Source organism: Aptenodytes patagonicus, chromosome 25, assembly GCF_965638725.1.
Source record: "Aptenodytes patagonicus chromosome 25, bAptPat1.pri.cur, whole genome shotgun sequence".
NCBI classification, from domain to species: Eukaryota; Metazoa; Chordata; class Aves; order Sphenisciformes; family Spheniscidae; genus Aptenodytes; species Aptenodytes patagonicus.
The window spans coordinates 5,678,571-5,701,443 of NC_134973.1; the positions used below are offsets into that span (position 1 = coordinate 5,678,571).

Here is a 22,873-nt window from a genome sequence, read left to right on the forward strand (position 1 = left end):
GAAGCGCTGGCATGTGGCCTACCCAGGAGGGAGCAACCCGAAGACCTTTGCTTTTCTCACTTGTTAGTTCGGCAGAGATCTTGGTATGATCGGTTACATCCGTAATTCATCTCTGTCTGGGCTAATAGTTCTGTCTAGGGTTGCATATCCCTAACCCTTCCATTTTTATCTGTCTTTAAGTTAAGATCTGTGACCGGTAAACCTCCCTGTCAAGGGTGTGCAAAGGGGGGTGTTTTCTTTCCCTGTCTGTGCTAGTTTGCAGGGTTGTTTCAGTTTTATGACCCAAACTAGCGTTCAGGTGTGATATTTCCGTGAAACTTGATGCTTGTCCTTACGTAGTGTGATTGTCAGGTTCCATCACACCCGTCAAACGCTTGGCGCTGGGACATCTCAGGGGCTTAATTTTGCTTTGTTGTCAGCACTGAAATATTATTTAGTCCTGCAGACCATTATTATCTACTGAGTCCTTCCCAGTTTACACAAATTGCAGAGAATTGAATGCTAATGCAGCTTTCCAGACTCTTACACTACTGAGTCCGGGAAGTAGGATATAACTTGTGGATGTATTATTTTGCCTAGATATCTCTTCTGGATAAATACAGCTTTTTTTAATATCAGTCTCCTGTATGTGTCATCCCATAGTTGCAGCTTCACCACTGACGATGGTATCTGAAGCAACCTGAGAAATACTCAGGACAGACAGGAAATAACTGCTTTTCCCATTTCCTTACAGGCAATATTTTAATTCCCCTCACGATTTTTATATGAATTCCATCAGCAGACCACATTTCTTGGATACAAACTATGCATCTGTGGACCCCACTGACTTCTTACCAAAAAATGGTGATTTTCCTCAGGTAAGTACATAGCTACTTAATGGCTTTGGGGGAGAACGGTACTTTATGGTGATGGGTTTTATTTTTCAGTATTGCCTTATTGAGGGGAAAGGAAGAGATGGGCAATATCTTAAATTTGTCCAGCACCTGCTAGGAATTGTGTGCAATTGGGATAGGTTCTCTGACAACAGCAATTCAGAAGCTATCCATTGGCTTGGTAGCAGCTTATCTGTGGTAAAATTCCTTCTGTCTTTTAAAGTGATGTTTAACATAAACACTGAAAGTGCATGGGAGAATCCAGTTTGCAGGAGGGTATAGGTAAGTGTGAATTTGAACATGCTTCAGACAGTTAAATCATTTTCCTCCTGAAACACTCTTCACTCGCATACGTTGCCTGTGCTTTCTCACTGATTACAAGTGGTGGATTCCTGAACAGTGAATATTTAGGGATTACATCAACTCAGTGCCTAGCGAAGTGAGATTGTAGCCCGTTCATTTTTTGCAGAGCTGAAGTGTGGGAGGAATGAAGTCACCCTGGTTCGTTTGGCATCTCTAGGGATCAAGAGGCATCCTCACCTCAGGGATCTCTCTGGGTGGGAAGGAGCTCTTTCCATGGAGTTTTTGAAATGTTGCACTGGTTTTTGGCAACATCTCATGATAGGATTGGTCAGTAAAGACTGGAAAGCAGCTGACATGATAGAGCTGACTTGGAATAAAGAAGGGACTAGCTATATCCATTCTAGGAGTTAATATAGACATTATCAGTGTCTGGCTGTGTATGTTCTTTGCATTAGGGTTTCCCCCAGCATCTGAAGAGACATAGTGAGTAAAGCTGCAGAATGTTACCCTGCTTTGACCTGTCAAGGCAACAGCCAAACTGAATGAACTCCCTACTCTCAGCTCTCCTACCTCAGTAAGTCACTGTTCTGGTTATCTGGGAAGCACGCAGGTGCCAGATGCGGTCCAGCGTCCTGCCTCAGGTAGGCAAAGGGCACAGCCCGCCGTGCTTCAAAACCCTGCGGGAAGCAGCCAAGGGGGAGGAGTGCAGACAGAGTTACAGAGCACCCCTTTACTTCCAGCCCCTGACTTGTGTCCTGAACAGTTGTTTGAGCACGACTCTCCCATCAGACAAGAGACACGAGGAGGAGCAGGGCTGTGGCAGTGCTCAGGGACGGGCACATGCTTCAAGCCATGTGCAGAATAGCTTTTTCAGTTAGACAGTGCTACAGGGAGCTTACATTAGAAATTAGTGATTGATTTTTTTTTGGTGTTTTGTATGCTTAAGGTCTTCTAATTGAGACCTGATTCACAGGTTGGTTGGGGGCTCATCACTTGCTGACAGATTGGACCTTTAAGCCTCAGGGGTGCTTGGAGGGTCTCAAAGGAACCTTTAAGGTGTGCAAAATCATGGGCTCTCTTCAGAATCTTCATCTATGTTATCTGTAAGTCAAACTTGTTTCACTAAAAGTATTATTTTTTTCTGGTCACAAAGTAGCTTACCGTCAGAGCCAAGCTTCCTCTGAGTCTGGGAACTGGCTAATCTGAACATCAGTTGTGTGCTTCAGGTTTGTGACTTGGTGTGATAGATAAGCACAAGGGGCACTGTTTGGGTGTTGTGTGAGATGGAGCCGAGTTTGTTGTTTTCCCCCCTTCTGTGTTCAGGTGAAGATTGGCCTTTTCTGGATGTTTCACTATTAATTATAAGCATGCCTTACGAGGTAGCCCTAAGTTGCTGAAAACAGGGCAGGAGAGACATGAGGATAAACTGGGGCAGTACAGATGTACTACGTGCTAGCATCATGCTTTGACACACCGAGAAGTACTTCAGCAGGCCCCATTAAGCTGCCCTGCACTTTTGAATATATTTTATTTTCGGTAACTGCTGAATGTCAAGACATATGTATAAACAGAAACTTTCCTTCGTAATCTGTCTCTTCTTCCTGCATGATTCATTAATTGATGCATCAGCAAATTGATGCATTTCCCCTCTTCTTGAAGGGGATATGTTAATTCCCCCTAATTGTGCTTTTATTTTCTTGGCATGGCTAAAGAGAGGTTTTGAACCTCCTTGGGGCTCCGATTTCTGCAGGTTTGGATTTATGTATGCTGGGGATTTGTGCCTTTTGAGGTGAGCCGCTGGTGCGGTAGTCCAAATTCAACTCCCTGAGCAAAGCTGCTGGGGTTGCCTCATGTTAGTGACTTGCCTGACGCAGCGGATCTGGTCAGTCACCAGTAGCTGTTGACCAGAGTCTTCTAACTGGATAAAACCAGATAAGTAAATGAATCGAAGCAGCATTGATCTTTGCCTCCTGCAGAATTAATTGCAGGGGGAATGAGACAGAAATGTGATCTCATCAACTTGTGGAAGCCATTTAACGGGCTGCAATGGGAAGAGGGAGAGGGGTCCTCTCCATAGGTCTCAGCTTGCAGGTCTGGTGCAGTTAGGCTGATGGGTTTAACGGGAAAAGGGTTTAATTATTTCTTATGTATTTTCTAGTATCTAAGTGGTCAGTCAGCTTCCTTCCCCTGCTACATCACGGAAATTGATCTCAGCCAGCTTGGAAGAGCAGATTTTTGGAGATTCTTTGTGAAAAGGAGATGCTTCTTTGTGTTGGCTGGGTGATAAAAGAGCAGGAGGGCTCTGTGACAAACTAGACATAACTGACCTCAAATGATTTCCAGAACAAGAAATAATTCTTGTGCCACTCTCATCCTTTTGGAGAGGAAGTGACAGATGGGAGTGAGGTGATTGTAGGCAGTTACGATTTCGCTTGGACCCTTTCTTTCCAAGCCAACTGTTGTGAGACTGCACCTATTACAATGTGCTTGCAAGTGTTCTTCTGCTTCAAGTATAGAAACAGTGAAGTGTCTGCCTCTGAATCCAGCGCAGCCAAGGCAGTTCTTTTACTCAGGTATTGTACCACGTAATAGCAGGTAGTGCTATGTACATTCCCACGAGGAACAGAGCATTTTTATGGGTGCTTTTCTGTCCTGTTTGGTGGCTGTAAGTCCGTGCACTGAGCATTACTGCTTGGGGCTTTCTGGAGATTCCCATGGATGACCCAAGGCAGTGATGTGTCACCCTGTGTGTTCTGAAACTGAGAAACACTGTATAAGACCTTTTGTTAGAGCTTTGTTTTCCAATCTGAAACTGATCTGGTCGAGTTTGTACCTCAGAGGGGGTGGTGTCTGTCTAGAGCTGCCGCAGGGCAGACGGACAGCGCTCGCCAGGTGTCTAGTGTGACAGTGCCCATCAGTGTGAAATAACACTAGTGGTGTGCTCTACTGTCTCTTGAAGAGGCGTTTCAGTCTTTAGTCATCCTCCAGCTCAAACGGCGTTTTCTGCTGAGGTACGGAGCCAGATCAGCCTTTCTGAACACTCAGCTCTTGACTTCTTTGAGCTTTCTGCAAGGTTTGCTCCTAGTGCTCTCACATATTAGAGTGCAATAAGCACGAACATGGAAATCCATTGATAAAACTTAGGGCTTTCTAAGCTACTAGTCATTGCTCATCCAGAGAAAAGCTGATGATTTTTTCACAGGAGCCAGGATTAGAGCCTGGATCTGGTAGAGCAGCAGGCACTTAACTGGAGGCAGTGCCATCAGTCTGGAGTCACCCAGGAGCGTCCTGGAGCTTTTACATCCCTTGCTTCAGCAATATTTTCCACTTTGCTGATTTCTTGCTGTCCCAGATGCCAAACTGTTAAATATTAACAATCTGCCTGGAAAGCTGAAACAGGCCATTCGGAAGGTGCGGGAGCAGCCTGGGTGGTTACATCTTTCCAGGTGACTGTATAGGAAAGTACCTATCTTTTCCATACTTGCCTAGTGCGGTGGTAGGAGTGGCAAGTCCCATTAAACTTTGTGCTGTTACGACCATGCCAAACAGAGGAGTGAAACCAAAGAGAGAACATGAGGAGTTTGCTGCATGCTTTGGTAAGAGATTCTTGATTAAATCTGTGGTCACTGGGCAGACAAGGTAGCACACAGATTGGGTGCTTCTGTGAGAACTTGTGCTGCCTTCATACGTGAATACAGATTATTCTCTTGTCTTTGCTCAGGTACCAAAATCCTATCTATGATAGTTCAACAGCATGGGAGAGCTTGCTATCCCCTTGGGTTACAGCCCTTTGTGTATCTCAGCAGCCTGCCAGTGCTTGGCTTTTGCATGCTGTCCGGCGGGGGGGGAGCAGAGGAAGGAGATGGAAGTGTCTGATCTGGAGTGAAGCTTTGTGATCCCTGTGTGTGACCTGACGGTGAATGCCGCCTCCCCAAAATGTACCTGCAGCCATTCTGGGCTGCAGCGGGACTCCAGCCTGGCCTCAGACTGCGTAGCCTGTAGGCAGTTTGTCTCCTTAAAGAGTTTTCCAGGAGTACTGAAAACAGATTTAAAAAGTCTAAAGAGCAAATGACTAATGATTCTGAGGTATTTGTGTAGTAAATACTTTCTGTTGGTGGCGATAATCGGAGGATTGTTCATGTGCCCTAGGGTTTGGGGGACTCGAGCGTTCGGAGAGTGGGAAGGCTGATCTGTTTTCCTCCAACACTGGCATTTGCTCCCCCCTGTCTTCCCTCCGTATTTTGTTTCAGAGGTCCTCAGCTGGACCTTCAGAGTGTAAAGCCTTTGCTGGCCGGAGGATGCCGTGAGGGGGAGATGCCACATTTCTTAATTGCTATGGGAATTTCTTTTTAGTTGAATCACTCACCGCTGCTGCTTGGGTCTGGGGAAGAGTGATTTCTGCGTGTATCGCAGCAGCCTCGCTGAGCGCCGTCTGCGTATTGGACAAGGTGCTTCATTTGCATGGTCAGAACAGCCCAATGTGAACTTGAACTTGGTTCCTCCGCAATATTTTTGTTTTCTGGCTTGCTCTTGGGTGATTCATCCTTGCCGGTCTATTGGCATCTTTATATAAACAAGTGGCTTAAACTGAGGTTTAGAAAATAGTTATATGAGGCCATACTGGGGTCTGATAGCATTTCTTGATCTTGGGAACTGTTGTCTTAAGCCAAAGTCTCTCCCCGCCCCTGTGGTGTCATCTCCTTATGGGAAAAGTCTACTGACTGCACACATGTCCTTAGAAATCAAAGTCCTGAAGAGAAGCAGATTTTGGTTTCCAATTCTTCCCTCGCTTTCTGCTGTTTATGCCTTCAGTCTCAGGTGCTGGTGAGTTGGAATCCAGTGCTTGCGTGCAGTAATTCTGCTGCAAAGGCATTTTTATCATATCAGTGCTATCTTGTGTTACTGATGGCAGGAGCTGTTAATTGCCACAGCAAAACACTAAATCCAGGAGGCTTTAACTTATACTTTGGCATCTGCTGTCCGTCAGCAGGTGTGTGTGTTGAGCTGTAGTCTGTCCCCAGAGCCTTATCATAAAAGCAGAGCAGCCTGTTCTAGAAAAGCATACCTGTCACGTAAATACTTGCTGCTCTTAGCCGCCACAGTTTGTTTTTTTTTTTTAAACTTCACTTTTCTATCCTGTTTAGAATTACTTAAAGCACGTGACTGTGCCCATTTCCTCTGAGCCTTTTGTTATCTAAAATGATCCTGCCTGTTTCTGGTAGTCAGTCTGTGTTTCCCTTTGCTTAACTTCATTTGACTTGCTCCTTGTGGCTATCCAGAACAGGACTTTTCTGAACGCACGGAGACCTCCTCTTCTGGCTTCATTTGCCGTAGGTTACACTGAAAAATAAGACCGCTCTTTTTGCAGTGAGGGTGAGCAGCTCCTGTTGAGCGTGGAAGGTGTGGACACAGCGGGTGTGCAAGGGGGCTCTGCAGAAGCTCCTTCCTTTTCTCCTCAGTGAAGCAGCTCTACGTACAAACACTTTGGCAGGAAACTCTGCTACCCTTATTAAAACTTGAGTTGTGCTTGGACTGGAGGAAGGAGGTCAGTCCAGACTGATTTAGCTTGTGGGGGCAGGGAGGAATTGGCTGCTCTTGGGTAGAGTCATTTGCAGTAATGCTGTAAAGATGCAGTTACAGCCTTGTTTGATCTGCTTGTGGTGTATGGGGGCTCTTGACCACATGTGTTAATCATAAACCAGCTCTCTTCGCTACCAGCCCCTTGCAATGTCCTATTAATCTTTCTTGTTAAAGGTGGGGGGGAGAAATTAACCTGCTTTTAAAAAAAGTATTAATTTTTAAAAGTGCTTCCATGCACAGAGGTGTGGTGATTTAAGAGAAATCAATGTAAGTTATTAAATTATATGAAAGACTTGGTTCTGACTGAAATGAAGAGTTTCCTGGAATAAGAAACGTCCTGGAACTTCCTATCGCTGTCCTGGAGTTATGTCTACAGGGAATACAGATATTAAAATCAAATTGAAGACAATTAACTGGCTCTGGTGCCTTTGAAGCATTTTACGAACAAGTTGCTTTACATGCTCATGTCTTTGTTTTTGCACTCCAGGGTTGGGGTTTTGGCTGACTTAATTACACTTTAAAAACACTTTCGGTGAGATACCGAACACTTCAGGCCTTGGTTTAGAAAAATAAAGGCTGTAATTCTAACGGCTCATCTGACCTAGTTACAGTAAGTATGGTGAAATTGTGTTGGTGATGACGGTGTGTGCTCCCCGGCAGGACGGCCGCGAGCGCAGTATTTGTGTGCTTGCCACTGCCCTGCTCTCGGCGTGAGCTCCTGCCTCGCTGTGGCTCACCGTGTGTAGGGTGCCTGGGTGGTGATACGCTTTGAGATGATCCGCCAGATAACACGGCCACGCACCCGCCTGAGCTCCCAACTTGGAGCTGAGCGAGTATTGCCGTCGGTGTACGAGGAGACAGTGGCATCAGCCTGGGCTGTCGGCACGTGTAAAGGGTTTGGCTGCTTCGGTTGTGAGCTGCGTGAAGGTGAGCTGTGCTGGAGCCAGGCACACCGGTAGCTGGTCAGTGTCTGTGTGCTGGGTTCACAGCGAAGGGCCAGAGCAGGCAGGTGTGTGCGGGTGCCGCAGCCCTTTCCTGAACTGCAGGGCTCAGACATCAGCACAGGATTCACCGGCCGAGCGCTCGGTTTGCTTTGATCGTCTGATTTAGCCAAGCTGAGCTGGTTATCGAGGAGGAGGGGACACATCTGGGATGCAGCTGACGTTATTCTAAAGCAACATCTCCTTTTGGTTGCATGAACTGTGCTTTAGGAGTAGATCTTTCCCTTCCATGTATAAGAGGAGCTCTTGGGACTATCTTAGGTGGAGATACCTGTGGTTAGGTGAGAGTAATTCTGCTTTTGAGGAATGATTTGTTGTCAGTTGTGCTTGGCTGCGGATTGCAGGAGCGAGCCAAGATGCCCATGGCCCTAGGGAGGGGATACAAGGGCCTGGAGGGCTTTGGCATCTCCCCTGTTCCAGACTCGTTAGTTTTCATCTGGGCAGGAGAGAAGGCACGGGAGGCGATGGAGAACTGCCTTCTGAAGTTCTTGGCAAGCACTGTTCTCTGCCTCCTCCCCTTCATAAAGCTAACAAAAGCGGGAAAAGTACTGGCCTGAAACATAGAGTGCTCTTAAAAAATGCTGGTAATGTAATTTAATAGCAGACCACTGGGAGATGTTTTAAAATAGATGCTTTAATTCAAAGCAGAATCGGTCTGAGTCAGTCTGATCGAGTGAGTTTCCCTGTCTCCAGTTCTGCTGGCGGTCACTGCGTGTCCTGATCCGTAATGCGCTCAAAACACCAGTGGTCCTACCACAGCAGTCCCTGTGAGAAATACTGCCTCTGACATGAACACCTTCTTCAGTCATTTTTCTTTCCCTGGCCTCCTATGTTCGTTATTCCCCGAGTCGCAGCATCTCGCTGCCTGCTGCCACGCACTGGTTTCCTCCAGCTTTCAGGATCACCTGCAAGAGTTTACTCTCTCGCTGGCTTTCCTTTATGCTTCACAAGCTGCCCTGGTTTCTCCTTAATTTAAGGCTCTCTGCACTCCCACCAGCATGGGAGATCCCCTCTGCGCTTGATCGGTGACAGGCTGTCTCCTGGTCCTCTCCCCATTCCTGAACAAGCAGCAGTTCCCTTCCAAATTTCCAGTCCTCAAGGGAGCTGTGTGCTGGCAGGGCTTGCTGATCCGAACACCCCCCCCTCACACACACGCTGAATTTCAGCTCTGCTTAGAAAATACCTGCCAGCTGCTTCGTTATCCTTGTTCTTAGTGGCTGTTTTAAAAATAAGCCATTTGTGGTCTCAGCTTGTCAAAGCCCCCCAGCGCAGTCACTCACCACGCACCTTGCTTTTGAAACTAGAGCAGAGGCTGCCCCGTGCGTGGCAGGAATGGCTCTTGGTTCTCGAAACAGCCAAAATGCAAAGCAAAGCCTTGCACCCAGCTGGGTGAAACCAGCTGTGTCATGGGAACAGGAAAAACAAGGCACGGTCTGTACAATACACCCTCTCCCATCTTTCATCCCTCTGAAAAAAAAAACCAGCGCTGTTAGGACAAACTGCATGTGCAGATATTCAGTACTCTTCCACCCTTTAGCTTCTCTTAGGCTTATTTTTCCAAGACACGTTGCTGCGATCTGATTATATATCGTAGTCACTGCTCAGGTATCGCTCCCGCGTGTGCAGCTGCCTGTTTGCATGGGATGGGTACCCAGCGGCTTGGCTTGCAGAGGCCTTCAGGGGCCTGATGGCTTTTTTCACAAGTGCCTCACCGGGTCGGGAAGCCGAGCCTGGAGCGTGCTTGGACGCATCTGAATATCCCATCTTTTGGCAGCTAAGTATTTCAGGAAATTCAGTCCCGAACTCTTGAGGGTGATGAGCTGCCAGGTCTTCTGTACAGGTGTGTTAGTCTATATTGATTTGTATCTGTGCTTTCCTAGAAGTTCAGCACATGCTTTCAAGAAACCATCAGCGCATTGAGGAAGCTGTCCTGTAGGTCAGTGATTAGGAGGTGGTAGAGGATGCTGTGAAGGTTACCCAACAAAGTCACGAACTGGGTTGTACAGTTCAGTTTTTGCTGGAAGACGGTAAGTCAAATTGATGTGAATGCCAGAATAATTCTGCTTTCCTGTCCCTGTCTGTCAGCATGTGTATTCATGAATGAATTGTGGAGAGCAGAAATGCTGTGGCATGCCTCCTCCCCTAGGACAGGTTGTTAAAATTCCAGGTGGCGGTTTCTCAGTGGGTTATCTTATCTTCTGTGATTATATTACTGCGGTCTTGCAAAATCAATTTAGCAGTCCTGGTTATCTATAACAATGTCATACGTCTTGCTTCCTTTTGGCAGTCCAGTTTTGCTGCCTACATTTTGCCCCGTTTGTCCACTAACAGGAAGAGGAAATAAACCACCTGCTTTTTTAAAGGTTGCATAAATAGAAAGACATTGGTAGTCTTAGGCAAGAGTTGGTGGTTTAATCAAGGTCACATAGCAAGGCAGTCACCAGCAAGTCACTAATTAAGACATTTAAAAAATGTATTTAGTCTCTTCACTTCAAACGTATCATTAATGCACCTATCCCAAGCTCCAGGGCACTACCAGCTAATTAAATACAATCAAATTCAGATAAAAGCAGCAGTGAAAACCCACTGCCTCTCTCCACCCCAAACCAGCTGCCCACAGAAACCAAACGCTTCATTTTTACCACAGTTCCTGCAGAATGCTGCTTCTGTAGCAGCACTCGTGTAACTGCTGCTCACAGCCTTCACCAGGAGGTGAAATGTGCTCTAATAACAGCAGCGATGCCCCAGCTCCTCCCGGGGCGAGGGCTGCTGGGGCTGCCCTTTCCTCGCTTTCTCTGACCGCGGCACCAGCATCCCTGGCTGTAGTCTGAGTGCCTGGGGAAAGGCATTTTTCTTTCCCATTTCCCTATTGAAAAAACCCTTCTGGACTAGGTGCTTTGCATGATGGAACATGGATCCTCATTATTAAGGGCTGTTAATGTATTAATCCCCGTGGAACCGCTGCGCTGCAGCTGATTGTGCCATGTACTCAGCTGCCCTTGGAAATGAGCCCTCTTGCGGGTTTGCCACCTGCGGGTGGTTTTCCAGCCCCGGGAACCAGTGTGTCTTTCTTGCAGGGGCCGGTCCTTCTTCCTCATCTGATGTCGTAAAGCAAAACTTACCCCCCTCCGGTTTGTCTCCCCTGATTCTCGGAGGGATTGGAGAGCACCTCATTTTCTGCTCTCATCTCTTGCAGGCCTGGTAGGGGCTTTGCTGTCTTTTGTCGCTCCAAAGTTTTGTTTTTTTGAGAAGTGCCTCGCAACGTGGGATTTTCCAGCAGTTCTCGGCACAAGGCCCCAAGAGCTCTTGCATCAGCCATGACAGCAGGCACCAAGCGCCAGCCCTAACGCAGAACAGCGACGAGCTGCGTTTCACTTGAAGCTGTGCCATGGTTGCGTGGAAAGACTTGGAGCGGGAACGGAGAGATCTGCAGCCAGCGCTCCTCTCCCCGTCCTCAGCGTGCGCATCTGCACTGCTGGGTTCGTGCTCTGCCGGGTTTGCTGGCCAGGTTGAGTCCCTCTCCCTGCCCTCCTCTGGCGGCACGGCTGCCCGAGAGCGTTTAGCAGCGAGCCTTGCCGAAGCTGCGCTCCCGGACGCGGAGCGGTGCCGCATCCAGCCCGGGTCTGAGCCGGAGCAGCCGAGCCCGCGGGAGCTGGGAGGGACTAACCCCGCAGCCAGAGCCCGGCACTGGTGCTGCCGCTGGCTGTGCTAGGGAAAAGCAAACGGGAACCTCTTGCACCCAAAGCAAACAGAAAAATTGTCATGGTTTTTCTGCAGGGCCGTGGGTACTCCGGCAAATTCACTTCTCCTTCAGCCTCGGGCTGTGTTGGAGCAGACTTTCCTTAGGCTTACGATGACCGAATCCCTTTCAGATGTCCCTTTTTTTGTGCCTTTTTCCCTTCCCCACCAGAAATGTTGCTTATTTCTGTTACCAAAACCGTTAAATAAAGTCAAAAGGGAAGGCCTTGGAAAAAGAAGGCAATGTTCCTGGACGCAGAAAAATCACAATGATCTAGAAAAGAAAGTTAAGAAAATGGCTACTCCTTTTTATTCTCTAATTGCAATATTTGGGGTGGGGCAGATACTGAAGACAAAAGAAAGCACGTGGCTCCTGGGGCGGGGGGAGCTGTGAATACTTTTCATAATCTTTTTCAGTTTGATTACCTCATCTGAGCCCCTGAAATCAGGAGGGCAGGAACCCCCAGCCCCAAAGCAGGGGCTGCTGTGGGGGAGACGCTGGTGTTGCCTTTGATGGACGGGGGTGGGATGAGCCAAGGGGGAGCCGGGCTCCTGCCCAGACCTCTCCTGCCCCGTGTCTGGCTGCGCCGCCGCGGAGCACGGCTTTGTTTACAGTGTATCTGTGGTTGAATTACACCACATACAGTAATTCTCATCGCATTGCCAGTAATTTCACTGACTTACCAAGCAGGCATCATTTCCTGAAAGTCAGCCCTTGTACTTAGAGGAAGTAAGAGCACTCTCCTTCATGACTAAACACTATATGCAAATTTCCACAGGCTTAGGACAGACGCACTGTATGGCTGTCCTTCTTTCCTCCATTTTCATTCCTTTCTTCTGCATGTTAATTTTTAAAAACCCTTGATGAGCTCTCTTCCTGGCTGTTGCTGCTGTCGCGGTCATGAATGAAGACCTTTCTCCATTATATACTGAAAAATCTCACCTTACTGCTTCATCCACGTCCTGCTCTGCCGACAGCAAGCTGAATGCTGTTTTAAAATGTCCCAAATGCAGTTCTGGCTAAAGTTCCCATCTCTCTACAAGGTAATGCCTGATTTTTCTTTTTTTTCCCTCCTCCTTGGAATTCCCGGTGTGTTTTGTTCGCGAGGGTAGCCAGCTCCAGCTGCTCCCCCAGGCTTGTGTGTCCCCTGTAATTTTTGCAATGGCAGCAGAGGTTTAGGGGTGACAACTCTTGATGCAGGGCAGGGGGAGCAGATTTACTGTGCTGAAAATGTGATTTGTATGTTGCTGAAATGTGTGGTGCTTGAAGACCGCTCCTGTCCGTTAGAACTTGGTCACTAACTGCGAAACTTGGAGGAAGAGGAGCTGTGTGGAGAATTGATCGGTGTGTTTATGTAGTTGTGATGGCTTTCAGGAGTTTTATTTTTAAACCAGATGCTGGGTACAGAAAAGCAAGGGAACCGCTTGCCAGCCAGAGCACTGAACCCTTAAGGCTGCAAGTTTATTGCCCCATATTTAGAAAGACTTTTGGTTTTGGCATCTAAAAGATTTTCTTTTAGTGATCGACTGCTTACATTGCAGCTGTTAATTCTTGATTCTGTCTTTCCTGAAACATAATTTGCTTAATCTGTGATTTTTGAGACACCAAATCTTTCTTGTCTGGCAGTGTAGCTTTGTTTGTGTATGAATGTTTGTGTGTGCCTGTGTGTAGATGTGTTTTTTTTTAAAAACCCTATCAGCTGTGTGCTATGTAGCGGAGTAATCGATACTTGCTGTGCAGAAGGAGTATTTGTTTCCTCTGTGTCTGGATTGTGAGCAAATAAACCATTTATACTGATGGCTTGATGGCCAAAAATATTTTTAGGATGCATACTCCTTCTGTATTTAGACTTCACCTGTTCTTTCATTATTTTTAACAAAGACTTTGTTTTGGCTAAAGGAACTGAGCTGTTTCCAGTGGCCGGGAGAGAGAGGTTAAGCATTTGGGTTGTTTTATCCTGATTTTTTTTCTGATCTTTTCTAGGGAGTTAATTTTTGGTTTTGATAACTTTTCTGTTTTGTGATAATGATAGAAATAGCGTGCCATAGTAGCATCCACTGGCAATTCATTTGTACTTACGGTTTAGAAGCCCAGCAAATCATTATCATTGATTTATCAAGTTACTCACTAGAGCATCTTCTGATATGAAGACCAGACAATGATTTGTGATCCTCTATCTCCTGTTCTATCTAGTATGTTGATGTTATTTCAACTTCAGTGTGAAAAAAGAACATGCTGGCCAGACCCGTAGCCAGCAGCTGTGCATAGCCCCTGCATCGGCTGGATGTTGACCCCTTATAAAATTCTCCATTAAGTGGTCACCCTGCTGTAAGGGAATCACCCGTTCCCCATTTTATAGTGGGCTTCTATAAACCTCATCTCTGACTCGAGCAGTTAGTTCTGAACCGTGTTTTCACAGCAGACTTCGAGGTCTCTGTGTCTGTCCTTCTGTAACGGGAGAAACTGGGAAAAGCCTGTGCTGTGAGGCGCAGCGCTCGGGGTTGAGATCTTCAAGCTAGCATTTCTCCCAGGTGTTCGCTGTCCTGGTGCAGAGGGGCGTTTAACAAAGCAGGCTGAAGAGATGGAGGCAAAGCAGGTCTGCCAGCCCCCTGCGGTAAAATTCTCCTACCAGTGATGATCTGCAATGTGCTATCTGGATTTTGGTTGCAGGCTATGCTAAATTGGAAGTGTGGGGGGGAACCAAAACCAACCAACCAAACAAAAAACCCCCCAAAACAAACCCCCCAAAACAAATAGCCTAATTCCAGAAATAAGATTTACGTAGAGAATGGTTGCAGAATAGCATTTGAAATAAAGATCCTGCCTTGTGGGATAACTTCCATCTGTTGCAGAAATTGGACTTCCACTGAAACATAAAATAAGTGCTATTACTGTAAAAACCTCTTATTTCCAATGAGAAAATTTTAAAATTCTTATTAATCAGTCTTAAACAGGGACAAAATAACTCGCTTTGAATCCTGACGACTGAGACGGGTGACCTCTCTGGAGTGATTTCTCTGAGCAGCTTCTCAAGCACGTCAGACCATTTGAAAAGCAGAAGCAGCGCTTTCCAGATCTGGGAGCTGGCCCTGCAGTCCCTCCGCTCGGTTCATCGCCCCTTTCCAGTGCTTGCTGCACCTGTAGCCTCCTCACTCTTCATGGTTTCTTGAGCCGTCTCTTCTACCCCCAACGCCTTCATCTCCTTTTCGGCTTCTTCTGTCTGTGCGTTGGGGGCTCAGCACCTTTTGGCTGAGGGTCTCTCCTGGCTGGGATCAGCTGTAACCGGTATCATCAGTGGGTCTGACAGTGGCTTCATCCCGTTGAGGAAAGGAGTCTTTTGGCTCACTGTTATTTCATGAGTCCACGATTTAGGTCATGATCCTTCCTTTCCCTTGAGGAGACTAAGGTGGCTGCTCCTGTTTGCTCTGTAGAAACCCGTGGAGTAATTAGTCAAGGCATGGTTTATAATGGCACAGGTTGTAGTTACCAGTATGGCACTGTATTAAACAATTACACTGCAGTTTGTATATAAGCTAGTCTAATTTACTGGGGTTGCACCATAAGCTCTTCAGGGCGGGGATCTAAGACGTTACTAGTTTTAGTGCTCTTTAGATAATGTAATTAGGTAAGACAAATGGGAGACTCTGAAAGTTTGTGACTAATGCCTCATAATACTGCAAGAGGATGGGCTCACTGAAGTAATTTCCAGGGCTAATATTATCCTCCCTCTGACTGGGAGGCTGATCTCCTCTTCCCCGTTTCAGCCCGGTGCCCCGAGCAGAGGGAGCAGTGGTGGAGCTGGTGGGGCTGGAGCCTTTGCTGGGGGATTGAAGGGGCTGGGGTCAGGAGGGCGGAGGGCGCTTGCCGGGGTACCTCGGGTTGCGTTACAGTGCTTTCACACGTCCCGTTGCTATTCCAGCCCGGCACTTTCCTCTCTTCGGGACCCTAATGGGCGATGGCCTCTCTAGTCTGCTCTACAGCCTTCTTGTTGCCATGCCTATGTGTTTGCAGACGTTTCCTCCTGAACTGACTTCTGTCAGTGATATTTGCAAATTAATAAAACCTGCACAGAAGTGTCTCACCGTAGCTCAGCGGTGAGACCGGGTGGGGATCTGAGACCATCCAGCTCCTTGAGATGATGCTGCTGCTGCTGTCCCTGGGTGGTGAAGCCCTCAAGTGAAGTGCTGTCAGTTAAATGCCAAAGTGGATCCATGTGACAAAGTTTTTCATAATGAAAAGAAAAAACAAAAAAACCCTGGCTAGACAAAGCTGGGTTTGCCTTGCAACTCCAGCCTTTTGTTTAGCTCTTTCTCGCCTGTAGTGTGGTATCTCACAGGCCTGCCTGTCCTTGAGAGAGGAAAAACGTGCTTCTCCTCTCAGCATGCAGATTATAATAAATGCCTTTCATCTTTTAGATTTCATGTCAAGGATGATGATGTCTCCTCTTGCTTGTTATGAATAGGAACTAGTTCTTGCACCTCCTCATGTGAGCTGAGCTCTGAGGGCTTGTTGGGAGCCATCGTGTGACGTGTGCGAGGTGGCCAGGCCCGAGGTGTGCTTTTTTTTAGTTTTGCATTCAGGATCTCCCCAGGCACCTCTGAAAAGTAGCACGTCTGCGTCTCGGGACCAGCTGCTTAACCAGCCGTTGTTGACTGCCTGTGGACAAAGCACTTGTACCGCCACGGATTTCGGGTGGGAGCGTTGCAGTTCCAGGTCCATCTCAGGAGCTGTTTGTGTCACTGTGTTGTGGTGGGTACTCAAAGAAGATAATAGCTGTTGCTTCTAGTGCTGGGCTTTGAAAGAAACTACTTCAAAGCAACTCTTATGAGCCTCTTGATATCAGTCTGTATTTATCCTCTGTGTAGTATCTGGACTGTCAGACACCCTAAGTGGAGTTTCCAGCTGCTTCGGGTCCTCTGACTGCTGCGTAAGTCCAGCGTATCAGGTACCAGAGCAGATGGGTGAAGGAGCAGTCCCTCTGCCTGTCCATCTCTCTCTCCCTCCTTTCTGGGAATGGCCAGAAGAGTTGCTACAAAATTGATCTAAACTGTTTTATACCAGGCATAATATGAGAGAGTAGTATCAGGTGAATTGTTAAACTCTCTTCCTAAGCCCAGGTGTCAATGCTCTCTGCTTTACCCATGTCCCGGTTGGATCTGAAGAGGTGTGGTAACACAGGAGTGTAGATCGCGGTGATAGTCCAGAGGCTGTTGAACTCCTGCAGTGCTTGTTCTTGGGATCTTGAGTCCAGAGGAAGAAGCAGAAGGGTGGTGAGGACAGCAAGGGGAGATGATGGCTTGTTTCAGCAGCGCAGTGGTTCGAGGTAATTGGCAAGTGTCTCTGCAGAGGACTGGAAGGTTGAGAGAGGCTACAGACCTTGGGAGGTGGGAGTTAATGGGGGAAAAAAAACCCTCAACAGCATGAACAATGTTAGCTTGAATCCCACATATACTGCCCGTACAGTACTCTAGACCAGGAGCTTAAGGCTGTGGGAGGTAGACAGGCAGGTTCCTGCAGGATGCACAAAGCACTTGCTCTGGCCAAGAAATGCCATATTTACCCAAGTGTTTTCCTGCTCTCTCAAGTGTGAAAGAGGGCCCCATTTCCAGAGATCACTTAATTCCGAGATGATAAATCTAGGTGCCTGCTTCAGTCTCTGAAAAGCCTTGGTTTCTGGGTAATCCTAAAATAGCCACAGAAATATCAAGAGTAAGCTGCACAGGAAACGCTGCCCATCTGCTGTTGGGCTGACAGCAGCGGTGTCACACATGAGCACAAGTACCCGGTGCTAGCAGGAGGGTGTCCCGCATAGCAGTAGTGCCCTGGTAGCACCACCTAACAAACAGCCCTTTCTCCTTGAGCCTTTGGGTCCCCCCCCCAGTTGTTTTTTGACGAATACAAACTTTACGCGTCATGCCTGCAATCGCTGTTACTGCTTGCCTTCGCTTCAGTGCATCGGTGCTCTCGCACAGCTGCCAGTGCCTGCACCTATGGCTTCGGAGTAGCGACTGTCGTCTTGGGTGCCAAACGAGACATTTCTGGGAAGGTGGTGAAGGGAACGTGTCCCGATGGTTTTAAACACTGCAAAAACATAACTTTTGATAGCAATCTGGAGGGAGTCTGACCCAACTCTTGGCCTGAAGCCCTTAGGAATAGTGCAAGCAGGCTCAGCTGTTCATGATTTTATGTCAGGCAGGACTAAGTGACTTTTAAAAAATCCTTGGCTGCCTTTCTGCCTTGTAGTAGGAAATTGGCCCTTAACTGGAAATGAACAGCGATTTCTCCTCATATCAGACACTGTGGCTCTCCTGGCAGCCACGCTGCAGTATTATCACACTCATTTGGTTATCTGGCCTAGCAGAGAGCTTGAGCTGGCTGTGTGCTGACAAACCCGGCCCTTGTGAAGAACCAGAAAAATGATATGTGTTGGCAGAGTCCTATGGGGCACCAAGAAAGACCTGTTGGTCTGTCTGCATATTCCTTTGGGACAGCGGCACGTCACCAGCAGGACCTGTGTGCTGGAGCTTGGTGTTTCGAAGTACGTTGCTCTTCAGTAAACAGCAGACAAAGTTTTTCTGCTCTGAAAAAGTTTGCAAGTGGTATTTGATGTGGAAGGAGAGCTGAGGTGATGTGATGGAGTCAGGGAAGGTGCAGTGGTCTGTGCCAGAGCTAAGGATGTAGAGTAAGAAGTGCTTTTTGGCTGTCGGTTCTTGCCACCTGAAATTTGAAAAACTAGACAAGGAATTGATGATAGGGAGGGGACTGAAGACTCCTTCTGAGCTAGAGTCAACGTGACTCAAACCAACATCATCACTGGGTTGGCACAAAATAAAACAATGGTAAGCCGTCTCAGCACAGGCACCAGAAAAAGAGCAAGGGCAGAGCCCGATCCTCGTCACTGAAGCACATTCCCTTCTTATCCGGACTGAGGCATGCCCTTGGGGAAAGGATTGGTAGATTTGCCAAGATTTATCTAGATGCAAATCCAGATGGCACTAGCACTCCTTTCCCCCTGCTCCTGGCAGCCTTGTTTGTGCAGAACCTGGGATGAGGAGACTAATTTTTTCCGAAGCCTCCAGGTATTGCTGTGTTATAAATTGCAGTTAAACAGCTGCATCATTATCAGGTGTAGCTGGTACTCTGTGGGCTTCTGTGCATGAATGAAATACTTGAGTCCTTTGGGTGTTAGGCTGAGGACTTTTCACCCCTCAGCAGTCTTTTTAATCAAATACAAAGTTGAGGTGACTGTCTTGTTCAGCACTCCTCTTTCTTCCACTCCTGTATGTGGAGATGTGCACAGTCTGAGTTAGTCTTGGATGTGTACCAGCACTTCTGTCCAGTCAATGTTCTTCCTGCTTTTTCAAGAAACTGAGATTTTAAAACAGCTGCTTAGAGCATGTCCTCGTTTACAAGTTAATTTCAAAGTTTTGTGGAGCATGAAGTAACAGAGCTGCTCATTTAACAGCAAGAAATTAAAACTTCCTGGGTGAGGAGGTGTGAGAAAGGAGCTCTCTGGTCTTCTCATCCTGCATCCTCTAACTGTGGTCATTTCTCCGTTTCAGGATTCTTCGTACCTCGATGAGCTCTCCAACAACAACTCCCTCTTCTCATCCCCTGCGGATTCCCTCTCTGACATTGCGGATCCTAAGGACTTCTTGCCTGCCGATAGTCTGAACCATGTGCCAACACTATGGGATGTAAACACGCCACAGCAGAACCAAATAGAGGTACGGGCTGCTCCTCTTCCATCCTCCCCATCAGACAGTAAATACCTCGGGCTTCATCCCGTGGTGTTTTCACCAAGAAATTAAGAAACTAACCCAACTCCCTACAGGGGTGAAGTTGCAGTATGATGATGATGTTTCGTTATTACCAACTTCACTTGGGGGAGGGAAGGGGTGAAGTGATTACATGTACTTTAGTCTCCTGGAAGCAGGAGAGAACCCGGACATCCTCAAAGGGATACACGCACTCTTTCAGAGCGTGGTGCAGGCACTAGCTCTTTCTTCTGACAGCCGTGGCAGGTGGGTGCGTCAGGAGGAAGATGTGTCCCTGAAACAGTCAGCAGGTCCAGAGTGGCCTGCGACAAGGCGCTCAGGAGTGCTGAAGAGATGGACACAAGGAAAAACACAGTGACATAGATCATCAGTTGTCCCCAGCAGCAGCCACCACCATTTGTTTATTCTCCTTGGCAAATATTTTAGTAACAATGACTAAAAAACAGACTCTGTTTCAACTTGAGACTAACCATTTGTGTTTACTTTGTGAGTCCAAGTCCCTGCAAGCTTTTACAACTCTGAGTTTTCCTGGGCGTGTGATCTCCCGGCAGTCCCACAGCAACATGTGGTTCTGTGCATTTTTACCAGCCTTCTGCCATCTGTTTTCCCTCATCTGTTGGGACTGATTACTCACTGTTGCACAGCCTGGTATCAGTCACTACGGGTAGCCACCGGCTTTGGTTGTTGGTGGAACTGATATTATACAGATCTGCTGAATCTCTAGATCTCAGCTCTCACAGTGGACGCCCAGCCGTGCAGTAGTTTTCCTTTGTAGCTCATTGTCTTATGAAGATTGTGGGGGAAAAACACTCAACGTGAATGCCCCAGAAGGCAATCTGGCATGCCTGTGCTTTAGTCACTGTTGTATTTTGAGGTTCTGTCGTGTTTTTAGAGGCTGCATTTTGCAGTTAGTAGCATGTCTGACTGTATTTCCATGATGAACGCTGGCTGTTTGTCACAGCTTGGAAATGAGAGTCTCGGCGGCAGTTCTGCTTTAAAATGGTGCTGCTGTGTGGCTCAGTGACAGGTTGGCATTGAAGGAGCGTGGCTTGGTGGTGAGGGTGCTGGCCTGGGGCTTGGGTAATCAAAGCTCCTGTCTGCCTTAGACTTCCTGTGAGATCTTAGGCCATTCATGCAGATCCTCAAATCAGACACCTGAGCTCTTGCTGAAATCAGTGAGATTTGATCACCTTTACAGACCTTTGCAGCGTCTGCTTGGGCCTCAGCGTGTCTGTAATTGGAGGCAGAGGATACCACTGCCCTCCTTCCCGTGGATAAATGTGTTACAGATCAAGGGCCACGCCGCTGCGCTGGCAGCGAGGGCTGCACGGGCAATCTGCATGCAGCCTGGTAACTTGGACCAGTTTGAACTTGAAGTTTGAGACAGCAGGAAGAGAGCTGAGCTATTTGAACCGAAGAAACGGCTGAAGACATCACAGGCTTGTAAACTGGGTGATTAAAAAAAGCTAGAAAACAGATACATCCCCCAAGACAGAGAAGGCATGTGCCTTATTACTCCTAGCCTCCTATTATTATTGGTTTTTTGTATAGTAGCCTAAATCACTACAGAAACAGTTCTGTGGTGTCCTGTTTCTAAACATGTGAAATCTGGTCGAGATACTCGATGCCTAAAAAAGCTTGTAGTTTTGTGACTGTGGAGTATAGAGCAAAAAACTTACCGGGAAAAGCTGTTCTAAACCCAGTGTAAAGAATGCAAGTGAGAAACAAATATGTGTCATGTAAGTGTGAGACTAACTTGTCCGACCGTAGCAGAGCAGCCGTCTCCAGCCTCGTTGCATGCTGTTCTTCACGTCCTCCCCTCGCCCCTTGTTGTTCTGCAGAGCACTTAGGTTCAGATAAGGCCAATTAACGCCCTGGAATTCCATTTATAAACGACTTCCTTTTGAAAAGAACCTCTAGCTATTTTAAAAGTTGTCTTATCTGTGTTTTCTGAATACAGAGGTGGTTGGGGGGTGGGTTTGGTTGCTTTTTTTGGTGGTTTGTTGTTTGTTTGTTTTTTTTAACTGAGTTTGACATTTCGTGATGAGGTGTCAGTTAAGTACGTCCTAGTCAGGAGATTTCAGTTTCATTTTTGCATGGGAGGTGGTAACTCACAGGACACTAGGTAAATGGATTGTCACATTGACTCATGATTGGCAACTGTTTTATAACCTGAATTTCAGATATGCTTTTTTGTGTTGTTGTTAAAGGAGGCAAACAAATGATCTGTTGCAAAATCTCGAGGCAGTGCTGAAGAAAAGGTTCCTTACTGTAACATTCAGTACGGGACGGAGACTTTGCTGATATCCTGCACCAATATACAAGCAATTTAGATAACCTTTCCCCCTCCCTTCCCACATCATTACACCACCATCATTTTCCATAAAATTGCAGGAATTTTGGCTTCTGAGCAGCCAGAGCAGTTCTTAAGCTGCAGTACAGAACTGGACATCGGTCACGTTACACCGTATGTAACCCAGGCGAATTCAGTCCTAATCCGTTCGGATACAGTACATCCAGCCAGTTGTAGCTGTGTAGTCAGCTTTTACCCAGGAGCAATGGCCAGCCTTGCACTGTGTTGTCAGGACAGTAGTTAATTTACTGAGACAGAATTTCAGTCTCAGATATTCAGGCGGAGCAGAAACGGCAATCTCTAAACAGCTCTGATACGTGGGACATCTCGTAAGTGAAGCTGGATGCGTCCCACGTGTGGGACCCACATACAGCTCCCAGGTACAGGAACGGCCTTGTACCTTGTCCTCTTTGAAAAAGGAAAAAAAAAAATGAACTGTCATCTGTTGTGTAGCAATTTGAAGATACGGTGTGGAAAAGACTATATCCATATTTTAGCTTCTTTCTATCAGCTGTCACTAGCACTGGGGAAATGCGTTTACAGAAAGGGGGACAGAGCAAAATTGGAGAAAAGCATCACAGTGAGACTGCGCAATGCTGAACATTTCAAGCTCACTAAGAAACCCTTATCTCAAGTGCCCAGTGCTGAGGCTTTAGGTGGAGTGTTTGTGATTGAAGAGGAAATGGCTGGGTGCAGAGCTGCCTTCGGGTGCCCGTGCAGAGCGCGCTGTTATCCATAAAGAAAGGAGACGTATATAATGTGATGGCTCTGTTTATCATTTCAGGAATGGGCATGGAGGGAAGAGCTACTACACTGTTAAATATTTGCAGGAGTTAGCAGATAAAACACGCTTGCTTCATTTGTAATGAAGTTCTGAAATACCTTTTAAAAATAGTTCACGTAATCCATTGTGTTTTCTCACAACCTTCTCACGAGTTCACAGTGTTTTTAAGATTGGGGAAGCAAAGCCCTGCCTCTGAAGCCTGTAGCTAGAATTTTTGTGAGCTGCTGATGTAGTTTTTTCGGTCGAACTCATTCACAGCACTTTAAAAATGTGAACACCCTCCTCCTAGTTCAATATATAGGGAACGAGTTTATGCAGAGGGGAGTTGGCTTGTCAGCCAGATGTGACTGTTTCTTTTCCCATGGAAGTCATGGCAAGATGGGGCAAAACGGAGAATAATGCAAAGAGGAAAAAAATGGAGTAAGACCGAGTCTTTGATTGTGCAGTTGTCAGTGGCTTCACT

At 47.0% G+C, this 22,873-nt stretch overlaps 1 protein-coding gene across 4 annotated transcripts in view; it reads left to right on the forward strand.

Moving 5' to 3' along the window:
- The window catches only part of SBNO2 (strawberry notch homolog 2), a 68,357-nt gene that overhangs the window by 22,488 nt on the left and 22,996 nt on the right, over nucleotides 1-22,873 (forward strand). For 3 of the 4 annotated variants that reach the window (XM_076359133.1, XM_076359132.1, XM_076359135.1), the window contains exons 4-5: nucleotides 734-857; nucleotides 19,058-19,222. In XM_076359133.1, the coding sequence (XP_076215248.1) occupies nucleotides 734-857; nucleotides 19,058-19,222 (289 nt within the window). Of the gene's footprint in view, nucleotides 1-733; nucleotides 858-12,292; nucleotides 12,539-19,057; nucleotides 19,223-22,873 lie in introns of those variants that run through there. The other variant, XM_076359134.1, reaches the window with a different exon arrangement.